General features: G+C 40.2%; 1 protein-coding gene across 4 annotated transcripts in view; it reads right to left on the bottom strand.

Annotated features, from left to right (window-relative positions):
* PDSS2 (decaprenyl diphosphate synthase subunit 2) overlaps nucleotides 1–23,822 on the bottom strand; it is a 261,892-nt gene that overhangs the window by 15,586 nt on the left and 222,484 nt on the right. For 3 of the 4 annotated variants that reach the window (XM_004264759.2, XM_049695312.1, XM_033418732.2), the window contains one exon: nucleotides 20,629–20,661. In XM_004264759.2, coding sequence (XP_004264807.1) covers nucleotides 20,629–20,661 — 33 coding nt within the window. Of the gene's footprint in view, nucleotides 1–11,403; nucleotides 11,528–20,628; nucleotides 20,662–23,822 lie in introns of those variants that run through there. The other variant, XM_049695311.1, reaches the window with a different exon arrangement.

The raw sequence follows: 23,822 nt of genomic DNA, 5'->3' as shown, positions 1-23,822 counted from the left end.
TTCCGTGATAAATGTTGCTTTTATGAGACCCTTTTGAGAAATCATTGTATGCCTCTGAAAACTATTTGGTTTGAAAGTCCTCTTAAAATATTAAAGGCAAGCCCTTGCCACGGGATCTAAGCAGCTTTAGAAGACGTGGAGGCAGCAGTCGCTTCTCTCCAATGAAATCAAAACAAAACCTTAGACCTAGAAGAAACCCCAAGCACCATCTTCGCTTCTCACCTCATTTTGCAGAAGACACTGGATGAGAGAGGCTAAGTGATGTGGACCAGAGTCAAGAGCAAATTTGAGAAATGGCCTAGGTTTCATTTCTGCACATCCAGAGCTCTTCTCCTCTATAGCACTGGAAAGATTTGGAGATAGGCCCAAATTTTCTTTCACCCAACCAGATAGAGTGCTTAGAGAGAACAGGGATACTAAAACTCATCTGGAACACGGGGCAGACCTTGTTCTGAAGAAACTGTATAATAGAGAGTAAGGGAGTATGAAACAATATGTTAAAGTTTTGTTTTGTATTTAAATGGTTGAAAACAGCTGGATAAGGGTAAAAGGAAACAAATGGGAGCCATGCTGTTATGGGAAGAGACCACATACCTCTCACCCAAGTGGTAGAAGTGGACCATGCTTCCTTAACACATTATACAGCTGGCAGAAAGGTATGATGCAGTAATGATACGGGACTTCAACTTTGAACATCTGCTAAAACTTGCATTCTATAGTTGGCAAATTCCTGGTGTGCCTAACTGATAATCTTATGTATTAGAAGATAGAAGAAGCACTTTTTGCTTAATTATGTCAGCATAATTGGATATAAAGGTGATAGGAATTAACAAAAAATTAATGCCATCTTGGTATTACTTGGTATTAGAATCAGTCCTTAGAAAGGCCTAGCAGGAATGGGTTTGGACACCCAGACTATATGTTAGGAAAGTGCATTGCAAAAATAAGTTTAGTGAAAAGATTGCCATTAACTATAACTGGAAATAAAGTTCAAGGGTGATGGAAGCCTCTGAAAAACTAATTCCAACAATGTCATACTTAATTATGAAAGTGATCAAAATAATGGCTACTGAATAAGCTCTCTCAGGGCTCTCATTTGAGAAGGTCCAGGTGTAAAAGGAGGAGCCTACGATTCCCTCCACTGCTGAGCATTTCCTCTGCACAGAGCACCACTGTGGAGACAGGGCACTATCCCTGTTTTGAAGGAGCTGACAAGAGAGATGTATAAAACTGTAAAAATTGTGTGGGACTCCACCCAGAGGCTTGTATTGTCACCAGGACACTTGCCACAAGTGTTTTTAAAGTGCTGTTCCTCACAGAAAATGTTCAGAAACAAACAACCTTGTCAGAATCTGCTAAAAGACTGATGGGCATGCATGAGGGAAGGAGATGATGACAAAAATAAGGGGCTCCCAGATGTAAAGGCTGTATGTTGAGTAACAACAAGTATGTGCAAATATTTCCAAAAGATAATATACTATTAACACTCCCTAACACCATACACAAAAATAAACTCAAAATGGATGAAAGACCTAAATCTAAGGCCAGACACTATAAAACTCTTAGAGGAAAACATAGGCAGCATACTCTATGACATAAATCACAGCAAGATCCTTTTTGACCCACCTCCTAGAGAAAGGGAAATAACACTAAAAATAAACAAATGGGACCTAATGAAACTTAAAAGCTTTTGCACAGCAAAGGAAACCATAAACAAGACGAAAGGACAACCCTCAGAATGGGAGAAAATATTTGCAAATGAAGCAACTGAAAAGGATTAATCTCCAAAATATACAAGCAGCTCATGCAGCTCAATATCAAAGAAACAAACAAAATGGGCAGAAGACCTAAACAGACATTTCTCCAAAGAAGATATACAGATTGCCAACAAACACATGAAAGGATGCTCAACATCACTAATCATTAGAGAAATGCAAATCAAAACCACAATGAGGTATCACCTCACACCAGTGAGAATGGCCATCATCAAAAAAGTATACAAACAATAAATGCTGGAGAGGGTGTGGAGAAAGGGGAACCCTCTTGCACTGTTGGTGGGAATGTAAATTGATACAGCCACTATGGAGAACAGTATGGAGGTTCCTTAAAAAACTAAAAATAGAACTACCATATGACACAGCAATCCCACTCCTGGGCATATACCCTGAGAAAACTATAATTCAAAAAGTACATGCACCTCAATGTTCACTGCAGCACTATTTACAATAGCCAGGACATGGAAGCAACCTAAGTGTCCATCAGCAGATGAATGGATAAAGAAGATGTGGCACATATATACAGTGGAATATTACTCAGCCATAAAAAGAAATGAAATTGAGTTATTTGTAGTGAGGTGGATGGACCTAGAGTCTGTCATACAGAGTGAAGTAAGTCAGAAAGAGAAAAACAAATACTATATGCTAACACATATATATGGAATCTAAAAAAAAATGGTTCTAATGAACCTAGAGGCAGGACAGGAATAAAGATGCAGACGTACAGAATGGACTTGAGGACATGGGGAGGGGGAAGGGTAAGCTTGCATGAAGTGAGAGAGTGGCATGGACATATATACACTACCAAATGTAAAACAGAGAGCTACTGGGAAGCAGCCGCATAGCACAGGGAGATCAGCTCGGTGCTTTGTGACCACCTAGAGGGGTGGGACAGGGAGGGTGGGAGGGAGATGCAAGAGGGAGTGGATATGGGGATATATGTATATGTATAGCTGATTCATTTTGTTATAAAGCAGAAACTAACACACCATTGTAAAGCAATTATACTTCAATAAAGATGTTAAAAAGAAAAAGATAATATACTATTGAAAGAAAAAGGAAATAGAACAACTGAAGAATGAGTTCAAAGTCGTAAAGACTAAAATAAATTCCATGAAGAGGGGCCTTTAAAGATGAAATGTGCATTCACATAGCCCATTACAAGTTGTCAGGGGGGCCTTGGATGCAGCTACCATCCTGGCTTCTGTTGTCCTTTGCTTTCCAAGACCACCCACCCTCCCATTCCAAACATCATATTATCCTCTAGGACAAATAACTGTGCAGCACCCCACTGAGCCCCTCCCTGCGTCAGCTTTCTCACTCTTTTTTTCTGATGTTCTTGTCCAGCTTTCATCCTCTAACACGTCCCTTCTCTGTCTTCCTCCTCACTCTGGAGACCTAGCTTCTGGTCTAGGGCACCTTCACAGACGCACCCACCCACCCACCTCTGTTCTGCTCTCTCATGCTCAGAACGCACATAACTGTCCTTCCCGGCTACTGAAAGACTGTGAGAAATGTCACAGATGGGAGAGTCAAATGACTAATGCCTTCCAACACAGGACAAAAAAGAAAAAGATGAGGACGAATGTGCATTCTGGAACACAGATCTGGGAGCTTATGAAAATTACGGCAAAATTCCAGAAAAGGTTATTAAATAGTTTGTGGGCTCTCGAGAAAAGGCAGCAGTGATAGCAGCCCCAAGGTAGGTGGGTCACAATGAGCACATTATGACAAAACACTCTCATTCTTCTTTTGATATTAACTTGGCTGTTAGCTTCAGAAATAGTAAAGATAGAGTATATTCAGATTATGGAAACTTAGTCGTGGATAAGACAGAGAAATGGGATCTGTATAAGAGTTTGGCAATATGGATTCAAATACGTAAAATAACTATTCCTAGAAAATGTTTAGTAGTGGATTTATATTGAGCAGAAAAGCGATCTCTAGTGTTGTGCTACAAGACTCAATACTTGGTTCCTTTCCCTTATCACAGTGCTTGAATGAAGATGAAGAAGAAATGCATATTAAATTTTAATTTTCAGATGTCATATAGCCAAGAGAGAAAGGCAACACATGGATAGCATCAAAATCTTAATGGTTTTGACATGTTGAGCAACAGACTGATACTAGCCAGAAGAAATGTAACAGGGCAACTGTACAGTTGAGCATTTAGGTTTCAAAAACTAATTGCAAAAGTTTAAACCTCAGTTTGGCAGTGACTCATAAAAAAATGCTGAAAATCTTTGATAACCACATTCTGTATGTAAGCCAACACTATGATGTAGACACTAAAAAAGAAAAAAGCAAACGCAAACTGTGGCAGTATAAACAGATGTACATGTCCAAAAGACAGGCAGGAACAGTCTCACCGCAATCTTTGGTGGTCAATCATGTTTAGAAAACTATGTTCAGTCCTGGGTGCCATGTCTCAAGAAGGACACTGACAAGATAGAAAGGGTCCAGTGTTGGGATGAAGAAATATTTGGAAACATGTCATTTAAGGAATGTTTAACCTGGAGGAAAGGATTAAAGGAAGATATTAAACCCATCTTCAAACTTCTAAAGCAATTAAATGGGAGAAGGAGCAGTCTTGTTCTATACGCTTCAGGGAACAGAACAAAGAGCAACAAGATGAAGTTTCTAGGAAGCTTTAATTTCAGTAACAAACAAGAAAGAGTTTTCAAATGACTAGTTTGTCTAACACGAATAGTTTTTTTTTTTGACGAGCTGTTAACTCCCTATTATTTAAAGTCCTCAGCGACTAGATGCCCACATCTGAAAAAGGTATGAATGAAACTCTAAGCTGAAGGGGGAGGTGGCACAAGGCTGCCTCCAAGGTACCATGCAACTTCAACATCCTAGCTGACACTGCTTCAGCTGAATGGTTTTGCCAGCTTCTGAGTGGCAAGACTTGGTACAAAAGGAAAAGCTACAATTAAAACGTTTCTCTAGGGCTTCCCTGGTGGTGCAGTGGTTGAGAGTCCACCTGCCGATGCAGGGGACACGAGTTCGTGCCCCGGTCCAGGAAGATCCCACATGCTGCGGACTGGCTGGGCCTGTGAGCCATGGCCACTGAGCCTGCACGTCCGGAGCCTCCGCAACGGGAGAGGCCACAACAGTGAGAGGCCCGCGTACCGCAAAACAAAACAAAACAAAACAAAAACCTTTCTCTAATACAAGAAACTGTGAAATGTACTACAAACAACATAAAAATTTCCTTTTTGCTTAGAATAACAAATTATTTAAAAGAATCTATAGGAAAAAAAATCTACTGATCTACTGACCTTATTAAATACCTTATTTTGGCAAAAGTGGAAGGAGGTGGAAATAAGAGAATTTTTAGTTATTATATTTCCTCAATCACATGAATTCACATGGCAACACACAATTAGAATGGTAGTGCTTCACAATATTAAAATAGTAATAATATTAATAATCGCAATAATAACAAAGACAATCCCATATATAGTACTTATATGTGCCTAGCACTGTGGTAATATATCTATATAATATATATATATATATCTGTAAGATATATATAATAGTACCTACCTCATAGGGCTGTTGTGAGGATTGTACATCTATCTATCTATCTATCTACCTATCTATCTATCTATCTTCTGTTCTATATACCCTATGAGGTATGTGTGTATCTGTCAATCTATCTATCTATCTATCTATCTATCTATCTATCTATCTAGGAAAACATTAGAATTTCCTTTGAGAAGAGAACACATACCTATGTTAATAATGTCCTTTGCACAAGGGCAAACTTTTAAAATACACATCACAGATTAAAAGAATAAATCAAGTCAAATACCTTTGGATAAAACTATATTTACAGAGATGACAAAAAACTGAAGCCATCATTAGATTAATTATGTACCTCTATTACAACATATACATTTTTTTTCTACCACAAGTAAAAATGCCATACGGTTGTAGAACAAATGTCAATAAGAATTGGAGGTGGAAAATTTCCACATTTCCTGGGAAGAAAAAGCCATAAATATCTCAATTGATTAAGTATACTCTTCTGGACATTTTTTCTTTTTTTTTTTTTAAACAAAAAGGCACTGAACAAGACTACTGTGTTACAAAACAAAACTAATATATTTGTAGTTTAAAAATTCTTAATAATAAAACCATATTTTTTTTAACTAAAAATCTCAACCAAAGACTGACTGCAGCAGTGGTATTTGGGGTTTCACACAACAACAGGACACTGCCTCATGTCATTTTCACAATTTTTTAAAAACCAATTTCAGGGTTCATCATACTACATTTAAGTCACTGAATAAAGCATTATTCAGTGCTAATAATAAAGCATTATTCAATGAGTTCAAAATGATAAACATAATTTATCCCATGCTTTAACATTTTTACTGTTCCCTAAAATATCAGAATATTTTTCTTTTGTAAAATAGCCTGCAAAATTACTATAATATAGATTTGTATTGAGCTTTAAGATATTCACTTTTAACAAGTTCTATTTATTGTTTTTTGTTGTTGTTGTTGTTTTTGCGGTACGCGGGCCTCTCACCTTTGGGGCCTCTCCCGTTGCGGAACACAGGCTCCGGATGCGCAGGCTCAGCAGCCATGGCCCACGGGCCCAGCCGCTCTGCGGCACGCGGGATCCCCCCGTACCGGGGCACGAACCCACGTCCTCTGCATCGGCAGGCGGACTCTCAACCACTGCGCCACCAGGGAAGCCCTCTGTTTATTGTTTTGCAGAATTAAAATCATTCTGTATAACTGTGTGAGAGCACAGGACACACATGACGTTTGTTACACTCTTCTTCTTTTCCCTGGCCAAGTTCTGGAAGCCCATGGAGATGGGAGGTAAGAGAGGTGGACTCTGGGAAAAACAAAATGCCATGTATTTCCAGACATGATGGTCTTTCAAGCACCTTGGAGCAGAATCCTCCAGATGAAGCCACACAGGAACCTTTTTTTTCTTATAATATGATGAGATGTTCTCCTCCTAAGACTGATTAATCCATTTATGCTATTTCATAATAATATGAAAAATGATCATAGAGAGGCAGTGAGCAAACTTTGGTAGGGAAACTCTGGACCTGGACATGTGTGACCTTGGGCAAAGCAACTTCTCTAAGCCCACCTCACCTATAAAATCTCAGAGGTAGTATTTATGCCACAGGCAATTATTATGAGGAACAAATAAGATAATGTATGTGAAATTCCTCTGACATCAATGAAATGCTACACAAAGGCAAGGTTTGAAGAGTAAGTGAGCACTGGGTTCATTGCAAACCTTACGTGTAACATTTTTAATGATGTACCTGCCTTTAACTATAAACATTCATAGATTATTTTACATAGATTCATGAAGATGTTTTAAATATTTAAACACTGTGATTATTAGTGAATAGGAAACATGCTTGTTTTGAAAAATGAATTTCCAAATCATCTTGACCATTTAAAATTCAGTCTATTCCCCTTAAAAGGAAAAAAGAAAAAAACATAATAAAGACAGGTAAGCTATCATTTTTCTCGCCCTCTCTTCCACACATGAGTCTGTTAGGCTCGGTCTGGACGGTGTGTGGCCTCCTACTGAGAGTGAGATTTCAGAACTGATTTCAAGGCTCAACCTCTCAGCTAAGTACATTTATGAGTCTGTGCTGTGAACTACTATCCACAAAGACCTGAACATAACCAAACAACTCATTTCATACAAGTTATCATGTCTGAATATATATGTATATTATATGTATAAATACCTCTAAACAAACACACACACATACAGTTTAATATATATAACTATATATTATATATATATGTAGTTTAGAGATATTTTCATTAAAAACATTTTACTACCATCATCAAAACTGACCTAAATTGTTGACTCTGTGGCTGAGCGTTCAGGCAAAGTGATGCTTGCTACTTAAGAAACAGAGGTCAACCTTGTAGCTCACGATATGAGTAGATGTGCCTGATTTCAAAATGTAATTAAATGGAATAAATGTACAATTTAGTTTAATTTTTAAAAGTTAACTTATAAACTTTCATTAACATTTGATAGGTAGGGTATCTGAAGTTGGTAATATGGAATTATATTAAATTGAGGCTTAATTCCATAGGAAAAGCAAGCTTTGCTTCCTGGTTATCATGTCTTCTGAAGGAAAATTTAATGATTTATAAATAATCACTGATTTATCTATAACCTGACTCAAAAAGCTAATTTTTAATTTTAGTACTATATTCCAAAGAAAAACTTAATTCTATACATTGAAATTCAAAAAGCAAAACTGGGACCTTGAAGCTTTTTAGCAAACTCTGTACCAGAAATTCAACAAGCAAAACATATCATAGGTTGTAGATTGCAGCAATGAGCTACTCTTGCGGGTAGCTTTTTTAGGAGTGAATCAATAAATAGTAAGCTCTGCAATCTCATGACAAATGCAATGCTGGTTATTTAATTAAAAAGAACACTGTGGGACAAGAGCATGCATGTCATGTAGGTAAACAGTCCTGGGGGTTATTTGAGGAATACATAAACTATGCCAGAGTGAATTTGGGTTTCTATTATTTTACTTGAGTCCATATCTTATACATTTCTTAAATCCTCCTCATGTCCAGGTTTTTCATCTGCTGATACCTGGGGATCAATTACCTTAAAACTACCATTACCACCTCCAACACCATCCACATGACCCTAGATTCTTGACATCCTAACATGCATCCTGACACAAGATGAGATCAAAAGTCATTTATGATTTCTATCACTAGAACGTAAATCATATAACTAGAAAACTACGTCAACTGAGAGCAATGACAATGAAACCAATGTATACCTCAGCCATGCCTTCCAGGCAGATTGCATCAGACTGGGGGCAAATGCAGGAATCAATGTATGGGGTGACGCTGTTACTCGGCCATGTAACTGTAATCATATCTGCAGGATTAACACCTCTTCCAGATGCAGGAGGGCTCGACGTTATGCTGCTATGGTATTTGTTAACATAGATTCTTGCTTTCCTCAAGAGAACAGTAATGAGAACTTGTTTTATTTACTTTTTTTGGTCATGCTGCATGGCTTGCAGGATCTTAGTTCCCTGACCAGGGATCGAACCTGTGCCCCCTGCAGTGGAAGTGTGAAGTCCTAACCACTGGACTGCTGGGGAAATCCTGAGAACTTGTGTTATTTTTATTTATTTATTTATATAAATTTATTTATTTTATTTATTTATTTTTGACTGCATTGGGTCTTCGTTGCTGTGCACAGGCTTTCTCTAGTTGCAGCAAGCAGGGGCTACGCTTCGTTGCGGCGCGCGGGCTTCTCATTGCAGTCGCTTCTCTTGTTGCGGAGCACAGGTTCTAGGCATGTGAGCTTCAGTAGTTGTGGTGTGCGGGCTCAGTAGTTGTGCCTCGTGGGCTCTAGACTGCAGGCTCAGTAGTTGTGGCACACGAGCTTAGTTGCTCCATGGCATGTGGGATCTTCCCGGACCAGGGCTTGAACCCGTGTCCTCTGCGCTGGCAGGTGGATTCTTAACCACTGCGCCACCAGGGAAGCCCTATAATTTTATTTATTAAAAAAAATTTTTTTTAGGGCTTCCCTGGTGGCGCAGTGGTTGAGAATCTCCCTGCTAATGCAGGGGACACGGGTTCGAGCCCTGGTCTGGGAGGATCCCACATGCCGCGGAGCAAATAGGCCCATGAGCCACAACTACTGAGCCTGCGCGTCTGGAGCCTGTGCTCCGCAACAAGAGAGGTCACAATAGTGAGAGGCCCGCGCACCGCGATTAAGAGTGGCCCCCACTTGCCACAACTAGAGAAAGCCCTCACACAGAAACGAAGACCCAACACAGCAAAAATAAATTAATTAATTAATAAACTCCTACCCACCAACATCTTCTTTAAAAAAAAATTTTTTTTAAATTAATTTTTATTGGAGTATAGTTGCTTTATCAAGAACTTGGTTTAAATGGTTATACCTATAAAACTTTCTTGAAAGAGTGAAGAATGCTTACCAGCTTAAAAAAAAATCACAATAATCACTGTACTGGTTCAGCAAATAAATGATAAGACAGTCACTTACTAGACAATCACTATTTTTGAGACCAGAATTATGTTAGATTACAGAGTAATGCATACCATTTTCTGGATTTTTGTAAGACCAGAGCCTGCCTACAAATTCTCTCTTCTTTTTGTAGTATGTCTAAAGCACCTTGGGAAGCAGTATGGTAGTGAAGAGTACAGTGTGGAGTCAGCGGACTCAGGTGGAATCATGACTGTGAGATAGTCAACTGTGAACGCTGTTAGCTTATTCAATCTCTTCTCCATAAAATGAAGTGCTTAGTGTGTGTCTTGAACAGAGTGCACAGTGAAAAACACGCGTACGATGGCATGCATCTGACAGAGATCACAGGACGTCAAAAGGCCTACAACTTTTCCTAACAGGTGCGCACAAATCTTGTCAGGAATGAAGATAAAAGGTAGCATAATTTCATTAGATCTAGAATAGGGAGACCTTCCATAGGGGGCACCATTGCACCATGCAGGAATCAATCTTCAGAGGTACATCTTTGGCTTTATTACTATCTGGTGGATAGGTAAGACCTTTCATCAATCCAAAAAGTCAAGGATTTGGGGGAAAGAAAGGATCTACTCACCCGCAATCTTTAGTTAGGAGCACTGTACACATCACCGGCCTATGTTACAGGTCCTGTGATCTCTACTGCTATCTCAGTAATTCTGTTTGAAAATTGAGGCGGCACGGCCTCCTTGCTATTTCAGAAAGGTGGTTAAGCACATCCAGGATCAATATTCTGTCTCACGTGTCATTGGGGAGGCTGAGTAGTGCCTGCAGACACTGCTTAGGAAACATGAGGGAATGTCTTCAGATGTACCAAATGAACAAATTACAGCTTTCTGAAAGATGAGACATCTTGACAAAAATCCTTAATTCTGTAAAAAATCAGCCTGTAGGATTAGTGAATAAGTTTGAAAATATCAATCTAAGGTAATGACAAAGACTTCTGACTTACTAAAAAACCACATTCAACATCAACACAGAGGTGCCTCCCTTTTCATTCTCTTTTTAGAAAACTCATGCCTCTCCACTGTTTTTTTTTTATGACAGGGAAAGAGACAGCATTCTCTTCAGCTCTACTTAAAACTCTTCCGTGGACTAAGCAGGCTCCTCTATGGGGACAGAAGGCTCAATCCTCCACATAAAGTCATACAGGCTCTCCCTGTGCATAAGTGGCTCCTGATACCACAAACTGAGAACGATAATTGAATCCAGCCACCCCACCGTGCAAAGTATTTACCCACAGAACCAGCCTGGTGGGCATCTGTAGTTAGCTTTCTAGACTAAGAGTCAAAAGGTTACCCCAATTGAATCTTTGTTTCAACCCAGAGGGTATATGGCATTGAGGAGGTAACCATTTGATTAAAAATATACTTGGGGAGAAATAAGAGGAGCAAAGATGGGGTCAAATATGTCTTATGAATTAAAAGGAATATAGGCACAAACATCTGGCCCATCTTGGGTTATTCATTCATTCATTCAATGGTAGTTCAGCATATATTTATTGGGTACCCAGTATGTGGCAGGAACTGTGTTAGGCCCTCAGGGTATAACGGTGTGCAAAACCAGACTCGATTCCAGGCTTACACTTAAGAACTGGTCTTCATCAACAATCTAAGTTTGCCGTAGCTTCCTGATAAATGTTAGGTATTTTGCAGACATGTAATTTTTCAGGTCCCAGTAATTCAGAATGATGAATCTAAGGATGGGAGAGATTGCCCCAATAAATACTATTGTCATAAACTAAATAATGTTTTATATATAAAATTAGAGATTAAAGACCAATAAGCTAGGAATATATGATTTGAAGAAAAATAAAGAAGATTTATAACTGCCTAGAGGATTGAATTTAAAGAGTATCAATAGGGCTTCCCTGGTGGCACAGTGGTTAAGAATACACTTGCCAATGCAGGGGACACGGGTTTGAGCGCTGGTCGGGGAATATCCCACGTGCTGCGGAGCAACTAAGCCCGTGTGCCACAACTACTGAAGCCCACGTGCCTAGAGCCCGTGCTCCGCAACAACAGAAGCCACCAGAATGAGAAGCCCGCACACCGCACCGAAGAGTAGCCTCCGCTCACTGCAACTAGAGAAAGCCACGCACAGCAAAGAACCAAAGCAGACAAAAAATAAATAAAATTTAAAAAAGTAAAATAAAATAAAAAATAAAGAGTATCAATAGTACTTGGGTGAACAACTTAGAGGGTGGCAATATTTTATGATGTCACAAAGAGGCTTATCATTTTTATCATTTAATAATTTTATTCGTGGTCCACAAGGGACTAGAGATTATGATCATTAAATCTGTTGATGCCATTGAGGTGTGTGGGATTGTCAACACCTCAGAGAACAAGAATCTAATTTTAAAATAACATTAAGATATTAGTGGAATAGATCATCAGGGCAAGATGATAGTCACTGGGGACAAATGCAAAATAATACACTCAGAGACTTAAGGAGGAAAAGAACTAGCTTGATAATGGGGAATGAATGAATGAATGTCCAGAGGGTGACTGTTTTGCAAAAAGACTTGAGGGCTCATAATAAGGCACAACTCTTGGCTCAAGATACTGACTATTGCATGTGGAATTAGAATTTATTTTTTATTTTATTTATTTTTAATTAATTAATTGTATTTGGCTGCGTTAGATCTTTGTTGCTGTGCACGGGCTTTCTCTAGTTGCGGTGAGTGGGGGCTACTCTTCGTTGTGGTGTGTGGGCTTCTCCCTGCAGTGGCTTCTCTTGTGGAGCACGGGCTCTAGGCGTGCGGGCTTCAGTAGTTGTGGCTTGTGTGCTCTAGAGCACAGGCTCAGTAGTTGTGGCGCACGGGCTCAGTTGCTCCACGGCATGTGGGAGCTTCCCAGGCCAGGGCTCGAACCCGTGTCCCCTGCATTGGCAGGCGGATTCTTAACCACTGTGCCACCAGGGAAGTCCTAGAATTTATTTTTGATTAAAAGTTTCACATGGTACAAAAGCTTCTTTGCTTTATTACAGACAGAAATTGATCAATGATTATTTTTCCATCATTGATAACTGTATTTTGAAGGAGATTTGTAATCAAAGCAGTGGTTGCAAAAACTGGCTTTAGTAAATTAATTGTTTTGAAAAAAAGATTAAACAGAACCTATTCATTATTGCTGAAAAAAAAGGAAACCCAAAACAAAAAATACCCCACTTCTGAAATGTGATTGCCAAAAGAAAAACAACTGGTTTTATCTGATTTTTAAGGAAACAAGGAGTGGAGGATTTAAAACTTTCAGATGGCTGTTCTGGCAGTGTCTTCCAGCACCCACCCCTCTGCTGTGGGTAGGTCATCAGATCAGCGCCTGCACTGCGGGCTCGGTGTACGACGTTTCTGTCTTCCTCAACTGTTCCCCAGCACCTCAACCACAACTTCAGCCCTCACACAAAAATTCACAGTGTAAAAAAAATCACATTTCCGAAAACAGACTTATGGTTACCAATGGGGAAGGGGTGGAGATAAATTAGGAGTTTGAGATGAACATGTATACACAACTACATATAAAATAGATAACCAACAAGGACTTGTTGTACAGCACAGGGAACTATACTCAATATTTTGTAATAACGTATAAGGGAAAAGAATCTGAAAAAGAATATATATACATATATTCAATTAAATATATATAACTGAATCACTGTGCTGTACACCTGAAACTAACACAACATTGTAAATAAACTATACTTCAATCAAAAAAATTTTTAAAAAACCCCACATTTTCCAATGGTGTATTCCTTCTATCGCCATAGAAGCAAGCAATTCTTTAGGAGCCTAGAATTAAATGCTGGTTATGTCACTAAAAACACGAGTTCAGGCAAGTTATTTTTCAATTCTCAGTAGCTCAGGTTGTAATCTGGAAAAATTCCAATTCAAATCAGAGTCTACACTTTTAAAACAGATACCTTTCAGAAAAAAACCCTGCTCAGATGTATTACCTTAATACCCTTATTTACATTTTTACATGTTGTCATTCAGTCTTTATCAAGCATATAAAATTTTATATAGCTGCATCCATATCATAATGGTATTTGGATTTTTTTCCTTTAAATTGTTTTACAAACATCTCATCTAATTGGACCACAAGTCTTTAATGAAAAACGATGGGAGAGGGGAATGTCAATGCTTCTACATAGTCTCCATAATTATCACTAAAACAGAAATCCTAAGTGTTAAGACAGCTTCAAGAGGTTAGAAGAAATGAGAGATTTAGTGCATACAGTGATGCTGTTTGGAATATTTTACCAAAGGAGCTAATGCGAAGTCCCAGGGTAGGAGAAGGAGCATCTGCCCAAGAAAGGGGTACAGGGAAGAGAAAACACAGCAACATCTGGTCTCTAAATGTGCCAATGTGAAAAATTCTCAGAGCCAGTTAGCTAGGGTTATGGGAAAGAACAAGCAGGAAAAAATTGTCTGCCAAAAAAAAAAAAGTCTCTGGCTTTGTCAGTAAACAAAGGACAGTAATACTTACAGAAAATTTCCTATACTATACTCAAGGTTCAAAAAAGAATTTTGGATTCAATAGGCAGCAAAATGGCTGAAGCAATCTATGGATAATAAATGAGAAGAAATGGCTAAAGGGCAAGCCTTGGAAAGGAAAGACTCTTTTTCTTCTTAAAGGGAAATGATGATATGTGATCATGCAAATGCAAATGTCTGTGGACAGCACAGTTTGCTGCTGGGAAGGGAATTTTAATGCGTACCCTATGCAAATGCGTTTTATAATAAAACAAAATGTGCAGGGCCTTCTGAGGGCAGGGAGGAAAGAGGAGGGCAGGGGCTGTAGATGCTGTGCCTGAGAGGCAGGGGAATGCGCTACTCTGGGACCTTGAACAAATTCCAGGAGAGGGGGCATGGCAAAAACCCACTCCTTTCAAAAAACCTCTCTCACGTTTGACTGAGAACTGGATGCCTGATAAATCAACACCTGCAAAATCTTTCTTTACCAAGGGCTTAACCTTGAGCAATTCTCTGTGTTTCAAGTGAACCTCAGTAAGAAGACATGAAAAACAACTCTCTTTTCTGTACTGAGTCGTGGGGAAAATTATATGAACTACACAGTCAAGACTGGAGATGGATACAAAGAAAGCTCCTGCAAACCATTTAGAGTCTTTGTGTCAAAATCAGCATGACTGTCAAAGCCCATGTAAGGCCCAGTCCTAGGCACTTGGGGAAGAATGAGCAGGAGGCCGGCCCACATGGCTGACAGTCTGGTTTTGACCAAGTGATATTTATTCATATTTGCATACCTGAAGCAATTATTAACAGGAAATTGAGAAAAAGTCTGTATCTCTGTGATGGAGATATTTAAGCCAGCCTTTTTGAAAGTGTTAAAAAATTAAAATTGTAGAAAGCCAAACCATAGGTGCCGTGTTTTGCCTGAAGTGGTAAAAATACCATCTGCCTCAGTCTCTGAGCAGCATGCTTCTTTCAAGTAGCAGTAGGCTAAACTACCGGCATACGCTCAGCCCCAGCTGGGGAAAATACACAGCCGTTTGTAGATGTTTTTCTAAGTAAGAGTAGTCAACATGCTCGTTTTCCTTCAGACATATATATTAGTTACCATAGCAAACCAAGAGTGAATGTGGCCTGAGAAACTTCTCCACTGGTCTTGACACACGCCCATGAATTTCTACAATTCAATAGGTGGCACTCTTCCCTGTAACACTGAACTCAATCTGCTTGGGGCCAGAAACCTAGGGAACATGGACTAGTTCCCTATTCCATGAAAGATACACACTCAGGGCTGCAGACCAATCGCTGTAATGAAGATCCCCATTGCATCGCGCATATGAGCAAAACTGTCGGCACCGGTGTTTTGGTCACAATTCGCTTCTGGTAATTACATTCTGTCCAATAAAACTTCTGCAGTTTTAACTAGGTAAGTAAGATACTTCTTGTTTTTTCATTTTAGAAGCTGGGTAGAATTGCCTTACAGTTCAACAGCTTCCAGTCCTGCCCAGCCCTGGGTGGATGAGCTTCAGGGGTAGGTAGCGTGCTCCTGTGCTGGTGTGAACCACCTTCCAGAGGCGGGAGAGACTTAATGAATGAATAGTTGCTGAGTGCTTTGATAGCTTTAGATGATAAAGGCAGTGCAGCAGTGTAAAGCATTCACATCCAGGCTTCATCGCCACAGGAACTCAATTAAGAAGTAATTCAATTTCTTTTCTGAGTGTTTGAGGACAGACCACTGTTTTGCTGAATGTGACAGGCACTCTCGAGACCTAGCTGAGACTGATTTTGATCGTCACTTCTGCCCTCTCCCCTGCTTCCTTGCCATTCTGGGACTGACAAAATTGGAGAGCTGGTATACAAAGCCATAGAGCACATGGTCAAAATAATTTTCTATGGTTCTTAAAATCTGATTTTTTAGATAAAATTTGGCTTTTGAGAAAACACTCACCACTTGGAAATAAAGAAATCTCCAGCAATAAATAAATTTCATGACACTCTCCAGAAATGGCCATTGAGTTTTTCAAATGTAGTTTTACAGAGGGACATCCCTGGTGGTCCAGTGGGTAAGATTCCACGCTCCCAATGCAGGGGGCCCGGGTTCAATCCCTGGTCGGGGAACTAGATCCTACATGCAAGTTGCAACTAAGAGTTCACATGTCGCAACTAAAGATCCCACATGCTGCAACTAAAGATCCCACAAGCCGCAACAAAGATCCTGCGTGCCTGCAACTAAGACCTGGCGCAGCCAAAAATTAAAAAAAAAAAAAAAAAAGTAGTTTTACAGATAAACCCACCAGGGGAGTCCTAAGCTGCCTAGCATGATGCCTGCATCAGTCAGCATGAGCACCAGGACCATATCATGGACCCATGATATGCTACGTAAGAGACAATACTGTGAGCTGGACCCTGCAGACGTCTCCCCGACACTTGGTAGGGATGGATATAATTGTTTTTACCCATGGTACTTGGATTTGGGTCTATGTATGGATGATAGGTCTGGGTTAATCGCCTAGATCCCTTAAATATCAGCACAGCACCACATACCCTAGCAGGGTGGGTTTCTGTTTATTGGCATGAGAAATATTCTCACTGGGCACTTGGGAAGGCAACCTTAGGGCTACTGAACATAGGGATGGACTGTGTTATATAGTCAATATACTCTTTAAATGGCTAATTTGAGTCTACAAACCCCAATTCCAGACCTCTTAGCTTCCTGCACTTCTCCTAGCATCGCACCAATGCAGCACTCATCCATACGCATTTGTCACCCCTATACGTAAGCTTGTGCTGGGTACAGACGATGCAACCATGGACAAGGCCGTTGAAGGCCCTGCCTTCAGGGCTCTTACATTTTAGTGGAAGAAAACAGAAAAAACAAGCAACTAAATAAAAATGATAATTTTAGATTATGATAAATGTTAAAGAGAGAAAAAACAGAGAAAAGGTGGACTTTCAATAGGAAGGTCTGAGTCAGTCCTGGTTGTGGCGGTCGTCAGCCCCAGCGCAGCACCTCGCCCACATTAAATATCAGATCCACAGTGCTTGGGCGTATGAAGCGGATGAAGGAATGAATCTGGACTGCAGTAGTACACAAGATAAGAATGTCCCCTCTCCCCCCAAAAAGAACGTCTCCTCTCAAATTTGGGCCTAAAGAGTAGAACAGTACTATTCTAAACTGCTCCTTTTATACTAAGGAAACTGAGGGAAGACCTAAAAGGTTAAGTGGCTGATAACAGATTTTGCAGTGAGTTGGTAACAGAGCCATTGCTCGGTTCAGGGTGTTCTATCTGTGCCCCATATTCTTTTCTTTTCTTCCAGTCTCTTCCACTATCAGGTGCTTCTGCAATAAGAAATCCTAAAGGAGTTCTCTGAGTCATAAATAAGCATCAATGATAAATAATCACTCTATTGCCAAATCATGATGTCATTTCCCTTACTTTTTCATTTATAAGTTATTTCCTTTACTATCCCAGTGAAATCCCAGCATTTATCTCCAAGCTAGTTTATTACAACCTTCCCAAGCAATCTTCTTATCCCTGCTGATACCTGCAACTTGTGTCAAAAGCTTTCCTTTCCTCTTTGACTGAAATAAAAAACCCTATACCAGAATATCTCCTGTAACTAACTTCATGGGTCTTCTATTTTCTTATGGCCTCACTCACTCACTCACCATTTACCAAGTGCCAAGCACTGTGTTGGGCACCAAGCATACAAATAAGATACTGTCTCTGGGGGGGCTTCCCTGGTGGCGCAGTGGTTGGGAGTCCGCTTGCCGATGCAGGGGACGCGGGTTCGTGCCCTGGTCCGGGAGGATCCCGCGTGCCGCGGAGCGGCTGGGTCCGTGAGCCATGGCCGCTGAGCCTGCACGTCCGGAGTCTGTGCTCAGCAACGGGAGAGGCCACAGCAGTGAGAGGCCCGTGTATCGCAAAAAAAAAAAAAAAAAAAAGATACTGTCTCTGCCCTCAAAGAGCTCACAGTCTATGATCTGTCTCATAAATGGTCATTATAAAATAACAGAGTTAAGTGCAATGACTGAGAGATGCACAGTGTGTTAGAGAATGGAGCACCTCATCCAGCCTAGGGAACCAGGAGGGACTTCCTCTTGGAGATGATCCTACATTAAGCCTTACAGAAGAGGCAGGGGTAGCCAGATTAAGGGAGACACTGCTGCATTCCAAGCAGAGGGGACAGCATGGGTCAAGGCACGGAGAATAGAAACAGTATGTTTTATGTAATTTGGTGCCGCTGGAGCACAGGGTAGGAGGGGACAAAGCTGGAGAGTCCCTCCAGGGGATGAGACCACAGTGCTTTATATGCCACTCCAGCAAGCTCTGAATTTGCCTTATAGACAACATGGAGCCAAGGAAGGTTTTAAGCTGGAATGTGAAACTACCAGATTTGTGGTTCAGATAGACATTCTGGCTGGCGATGGATCTGTGGGGACAAAAGAGAGGCATAGAGACCAGTCAGTAGGCTTCCTAGTGGTTCAGATGAGGAGACTCAACATGAACAATGAAAGAGAGATCAAGAGGAGGGGCTGGATTCAAGAAAATGTAGGATATAAAACTGATGTGACTTGGTCATGGAACATAGCGGTGAGGGGGTAAGAGCATTTGAGAGTGACTTCTAAGTTTCTCACACGGTTGACTGGTGGGATGACAGTGCCAACGTCAGGAGACAGAATGAGTAACAAGGACCAGAGATAAAACACTAAGACTGGACCCTAATGTCAACGATGGACTTTGGGTTATAAAGATGCATCAATGCAGGTTCACTGATTGTAGCAAAGATACCACTCTGCAGCAGGATGTTGGTAGTGGGGAAGGCTGTGCCTGTGTGGGGTCAGGGGGTAATGGAAACTCTCTATACTTTTTTGCTCAATTTTGTTGTGAACTTAAAACTGCTCTGAAAAATAAAAGTGTATTAAAAAAAAAAGGGTCCAGAGATGTTGGGAAGATGCCGAGTTCAGTTTAAGACACTTTGAGCCTGTGGAAGACCATTTGGGTATTAGGCTCAAGTAGACATCTAAGATACAGTGACAGATATAGAAGTCCTCAGTTTAGAGGTGCTCCTATTAATCTAATTTTTCTTGAAGAATGCAAAAGTTTGTGAGATAGAGAAAAGGAGGACCTGCATTTCAGGCAAGGAAAAGGCACGGAGCCAGGGGTGTGCGCTCCGGAGCTGTCAGGAGAGCACAAGGTTCTGGATCAGCCCTGGAGAGATCACTGAGGGTTTTGGTTGTCCCACTGCAAGCAGAGCCCTTACAGGTCCCACTTCTCCCTCCTTGTCTTTGGTGTGCAGATGTGCTCACACTCTGGCTATTCTTGACTGTTGTGAAAACCAGATGGTTAGAATGTTCCTTTAGCCAAGCAGCTGTATGCATCCCATACACTTGCTAAAATATTCCGTTTGTTCCTCAGGAGAAAACAGAATGTGACCCAAGTGTGTTCATAGGCTTGCACCGGTGTACTGAAATCTGAAATCCCACAGCAGTTTTTTTTTTTTTTTTTGGCACTACGCGGGCCTCTCACTGTTGTGGCTTCTCCCGTTGCGGAGCACAGGCTCCGGACGCGCAGGCTCAGCGGCCATGGCTCACGGGCCCAGCCGCTCTGCGGCATGTGGGATCATCCCGGACCGGGGCACGAACCCGTGTCCCCTGCATCGGCAGGTGGACTCTCAACCACTGCGCCACCAGGGAAGCCCCACAGCAGTTTTTGAACAAGGCTGTGAGTCAGAATTATCTGTGGAGCCTTTTTTCAAACCCTTCCATTCTGCCCCCGCCCTGCTCTGCCCACCAGTGGATTTTGACGTTGGTGGAAGAGGGTATTATGCTGTGGTAACCCAGGCATGTATGTTTTCAAAAGCCCCACAGGTGATATGAAAAATACTGCCTTTACAAATCCAAATCTGCCCTGAATGGTGCTTCCCAGGTATTAGCTGATGAGGCTAAAAGCTGTTTTCCATAGTCCAAAGGCATCTTTCCAGCAATGGTTGGTGCTTACCCAGTTCTTCTTCACAACACTTACCACCATTTGACGTTATATTATGCATCCATTTAGTTGTTTATTAGTTACCCATCTCCCCCACTAGCTTGTAAATGTCATGAAAGAAAGAGTTGATCTGGTTCACTCTTGTATTTCCAACACCTAACAGTGTCTGGAATGACGCAGGCATTCAGTAAATATGCTTATCATTAAATGAATCCTATTTTACCTGCTAATCAGCTTTGAATGTGATGACTCTCTTTTGACCTTTCAAATATAAACAAAAACCAAGCGTCAAATTGAAATGTATAAAACTGTGTAGAAGGTACAAAATCTACCTACCTTAGCATAGTCTAATCTTCCTTTCCGTTGAGCCTAAAACAGAAAAGAGGGGCAAATTAATTAGTTCTTTAAAAATCATTTAGTATTTCTATAACTTTTGCTTCTCAAAGAATGTCAACTCTCTCCCCCCTCACCTCTCCCCTTCTCTGTCTCTATATATGTATATAGTGAAATATATATATATATGTATGTGTATACATATAAATAAAACTCTCAAACATATTGAAGAGTTGTAAGAACAGTACCACAAGCACACATATACACTCTAGGTTTGACAGTGGCAGACACCATGACCTCTCACCCCTTCGTGCTTCAGCACACAACTCATAAGCATAGGACATCTCATACATGATCACTTTCAAATTAAAAAAACTAACAATAATGCCATATCATCTGACATACAACCCATGTTCAAATTTCTCCTGCTGTCCCAAGAATATATTTTATTTTAGCTTTTTTTCTCAAACTAGAATTAATCAAGATTCACACATTGCACTTGGTTTTTATGTCTCTGTTTCGCCTTTTAAATCTAGACTAGCCCCTCCCCATTTTTTAAGAAATGAAAATAAAAATCATTAACTTTTAAAATAATTGACTTTTTGAGGAGACCAGGGCAGCTGTTGTATAAAATTTCTCTTTCTGGATTTGTTACATTATTTCTTCGTTGTGTCATTTCACTTGTCCCTGTGTGCTTACAAACTGGAAGTTGGGTCTGAAGAAGCTTGCTTAGGTTTAGGTTAAACATTTTTGGCAAGAATATTTTACATGGAATATTATATACTTCATATTGCATCAATGTGGAAGGCACCAAATGTCAGGCTGTCCTACTCCTAATAATGCTATAAATTTGATCACTTGGTTAAAGTGGTGACTATCAGATGGTTCCACTGTAATGACATATTTCCTTCTCTACAATTAGTAATCTATGGGGTCAAGTTTTCCACTTGCTTTGGCATAATTTTTAATATGTTGTATCATGCCAAAAGACACTCACCTCCATCCCACTGTCACCAGGGATGAGGAGAGGGAAGAAAGCTGGAGGTAGGAGACATCCTGTATGAGGTCAAATTTTATTTTAAATTATTTTTAGTTATTAAAGAACAACTTAAAATGAAAACATATACTCAAAAGTGTATGTATCAAATCTGAACATAATAGAGACAACCAATGAGTTAGTATTTGCTGGTAGGTAAGCTCATTTTTTGTGGACTTCAGAACAAACTTCTCCTGACACCTCTGCACAGAGCAAGAGCCCTTCAACTTATGAACAGGTTAGGTCTTGAGACCATTTTGTTCCTGAGTCCAAAATGACACTATACAGATAATAAATGTGGGTAGATTACTTTCATGAGAGAAAATGAGATCTTTATAACATTAATCCTGACTCTTCTCGCTTCTTTATAATCTTTTAAAAATTTATCCAAAAGATGCCTGCATTTTGTTTTTCTTGTTTTCATAAAAAGCAACTTCTAATAAGACACTGCTCATGTATAGCTGTTGGCACTATCACAAACGACTCAGTTAAAACTGTGACTTGTACACTTTCAATGAACCAAAAGGCCTCTGCAACCAATATACTATAAAAAAGAATTCGTGGTTCAATCTGCTCTTCAAAGATGTTTTGGGGATCTAGGAGTTTCAGTGAACTAAGAAGGGTTTGAATTAGTCCTGAGATGCAATATACCAACAGGAATGAGAATCGGTTCTTGCAGGTATTTTAAAACCAGGCTCATTCTTCTCTCTGCTCAGAGATTTCATATTTACTTGTTTGTTTGTCTATGGACATCTTTTCCCAAGATAAAACAGTTTTGGCTACACTGAAATCTCTCTCCCCGCACTATAACTTCTGCAGGAGCAGTGTGGAGCCCCTGAGCACGTCTGCATAGTGCACTCATGACCTAGCTACTCACTTTCATATTATACAAATATGAATTGGCCTTGATCTCATGAATAATCCATGGCTTGTGACCAAAATTTCAGCAGCAGCATTTCACAATATGCTTAGTCTTTAAGTTCTCAAACTCTCAGCTGTCTCTCAAATTCATTTTAGGTTAAGGGATATCTGACATGGAGGCTGATCCTGTGGTCACCAGTTTTCCACCTTTTCAATTGTTCATCCTTTCCCTGTCTCTTGCTGATCAGCATGGGCTGCTCAGGCACAGTACTTTTCCAATGACGCACAAACTAGGACCCCTGTGGAATGATTCCTACTGTCAAACAACTCATTCCTGGAACACATCTGCCATTTCCTCACTACTTTCAGTCTTGTTTCTGTTCTAACCACCTCCTCTTCATTCTTGCACTTTCAACATCCTCACCTTACAGTGTTTAACACAAACGACATGGTAGAAGTGTTGAAAGTGGTACCTGTTGAAAGTTAGAAAGTTGAGTACCTTTCATATCTTGAGGTTGCAGTGTAAAGTGCAGAGAAACTATAATTTACAATGATGTAGGTGGACTTTTCCTTTTGGACGTATTGAGCCATTTCCCCAATTGTCTCAGAAAAAAAAAAATCAGTTTTTTCAGGTAGTAACAGTAACTATAATGCTGTTTACAGATAAGGACATCTAGAGTAGTCTCATCACATACCTTGTTTATAAACTAATCATCTTAGAGAATTCTATTATTTTGAAGTACTTGTGCTTAATCAATTACAAGCTATTTTCCTTTTTTAAAAAATCAAAGTATAGTTGATTTACAATATTATTTTAGTTTCAGGTGTACAATATAGTGATTCAATATTTTTACAGAATCACAAGCTATTTTCAAACCTTCTCTCTTTATTTATGTATTTATTTATTTTTCTCACTTTATTTTGTATTACTAGCTTGGCCACCCCCTTTCACCCAGTGGAGATATACTTTGCTGGGGATGACGGCAAAGAAACGCCATGTATGTAAATCCCTATTTGTTCAACATCAGCTCTCACGGCCCAGCCGCTCCGCGGCATGGGGGATCTTCCCGGACCGGGGCAAGAACCCGCGTCCCCTGCATCGGCAGGCGGACCTCCAACCACTGCGCCACCAGGGAAGCCCAGCTCTTAAACGTTTTGAAAGCTGAGACTAGAAGCCTACATAAAATGACAGCACGATTACCACGGCCATTACCACCTGAACAGGCTGTAACTACTGATATGCTGCTCACCTGAATGTCCTTTTTATTTTATCACAACAAACATTCCAGTCCTGTGAAAC

This window comes from Orcinus orca, chromosome 12 (genome assembly GCF_937001465.1).
Source record: "Orcinus orca chromosome 12, mOrcOrc1.1, whole genome shotgun sequence".
Classification (NCBI taxonomy): domain Eukaryota; kingdom Metazoa; phylum Chordata; class Mammalia; order Artiodactyla; family Delphinidae; genus Orcinus; species Orcinus orca.
This window is presented reverse-complemented; position numbering and strand designations above follow the sequence as displayed.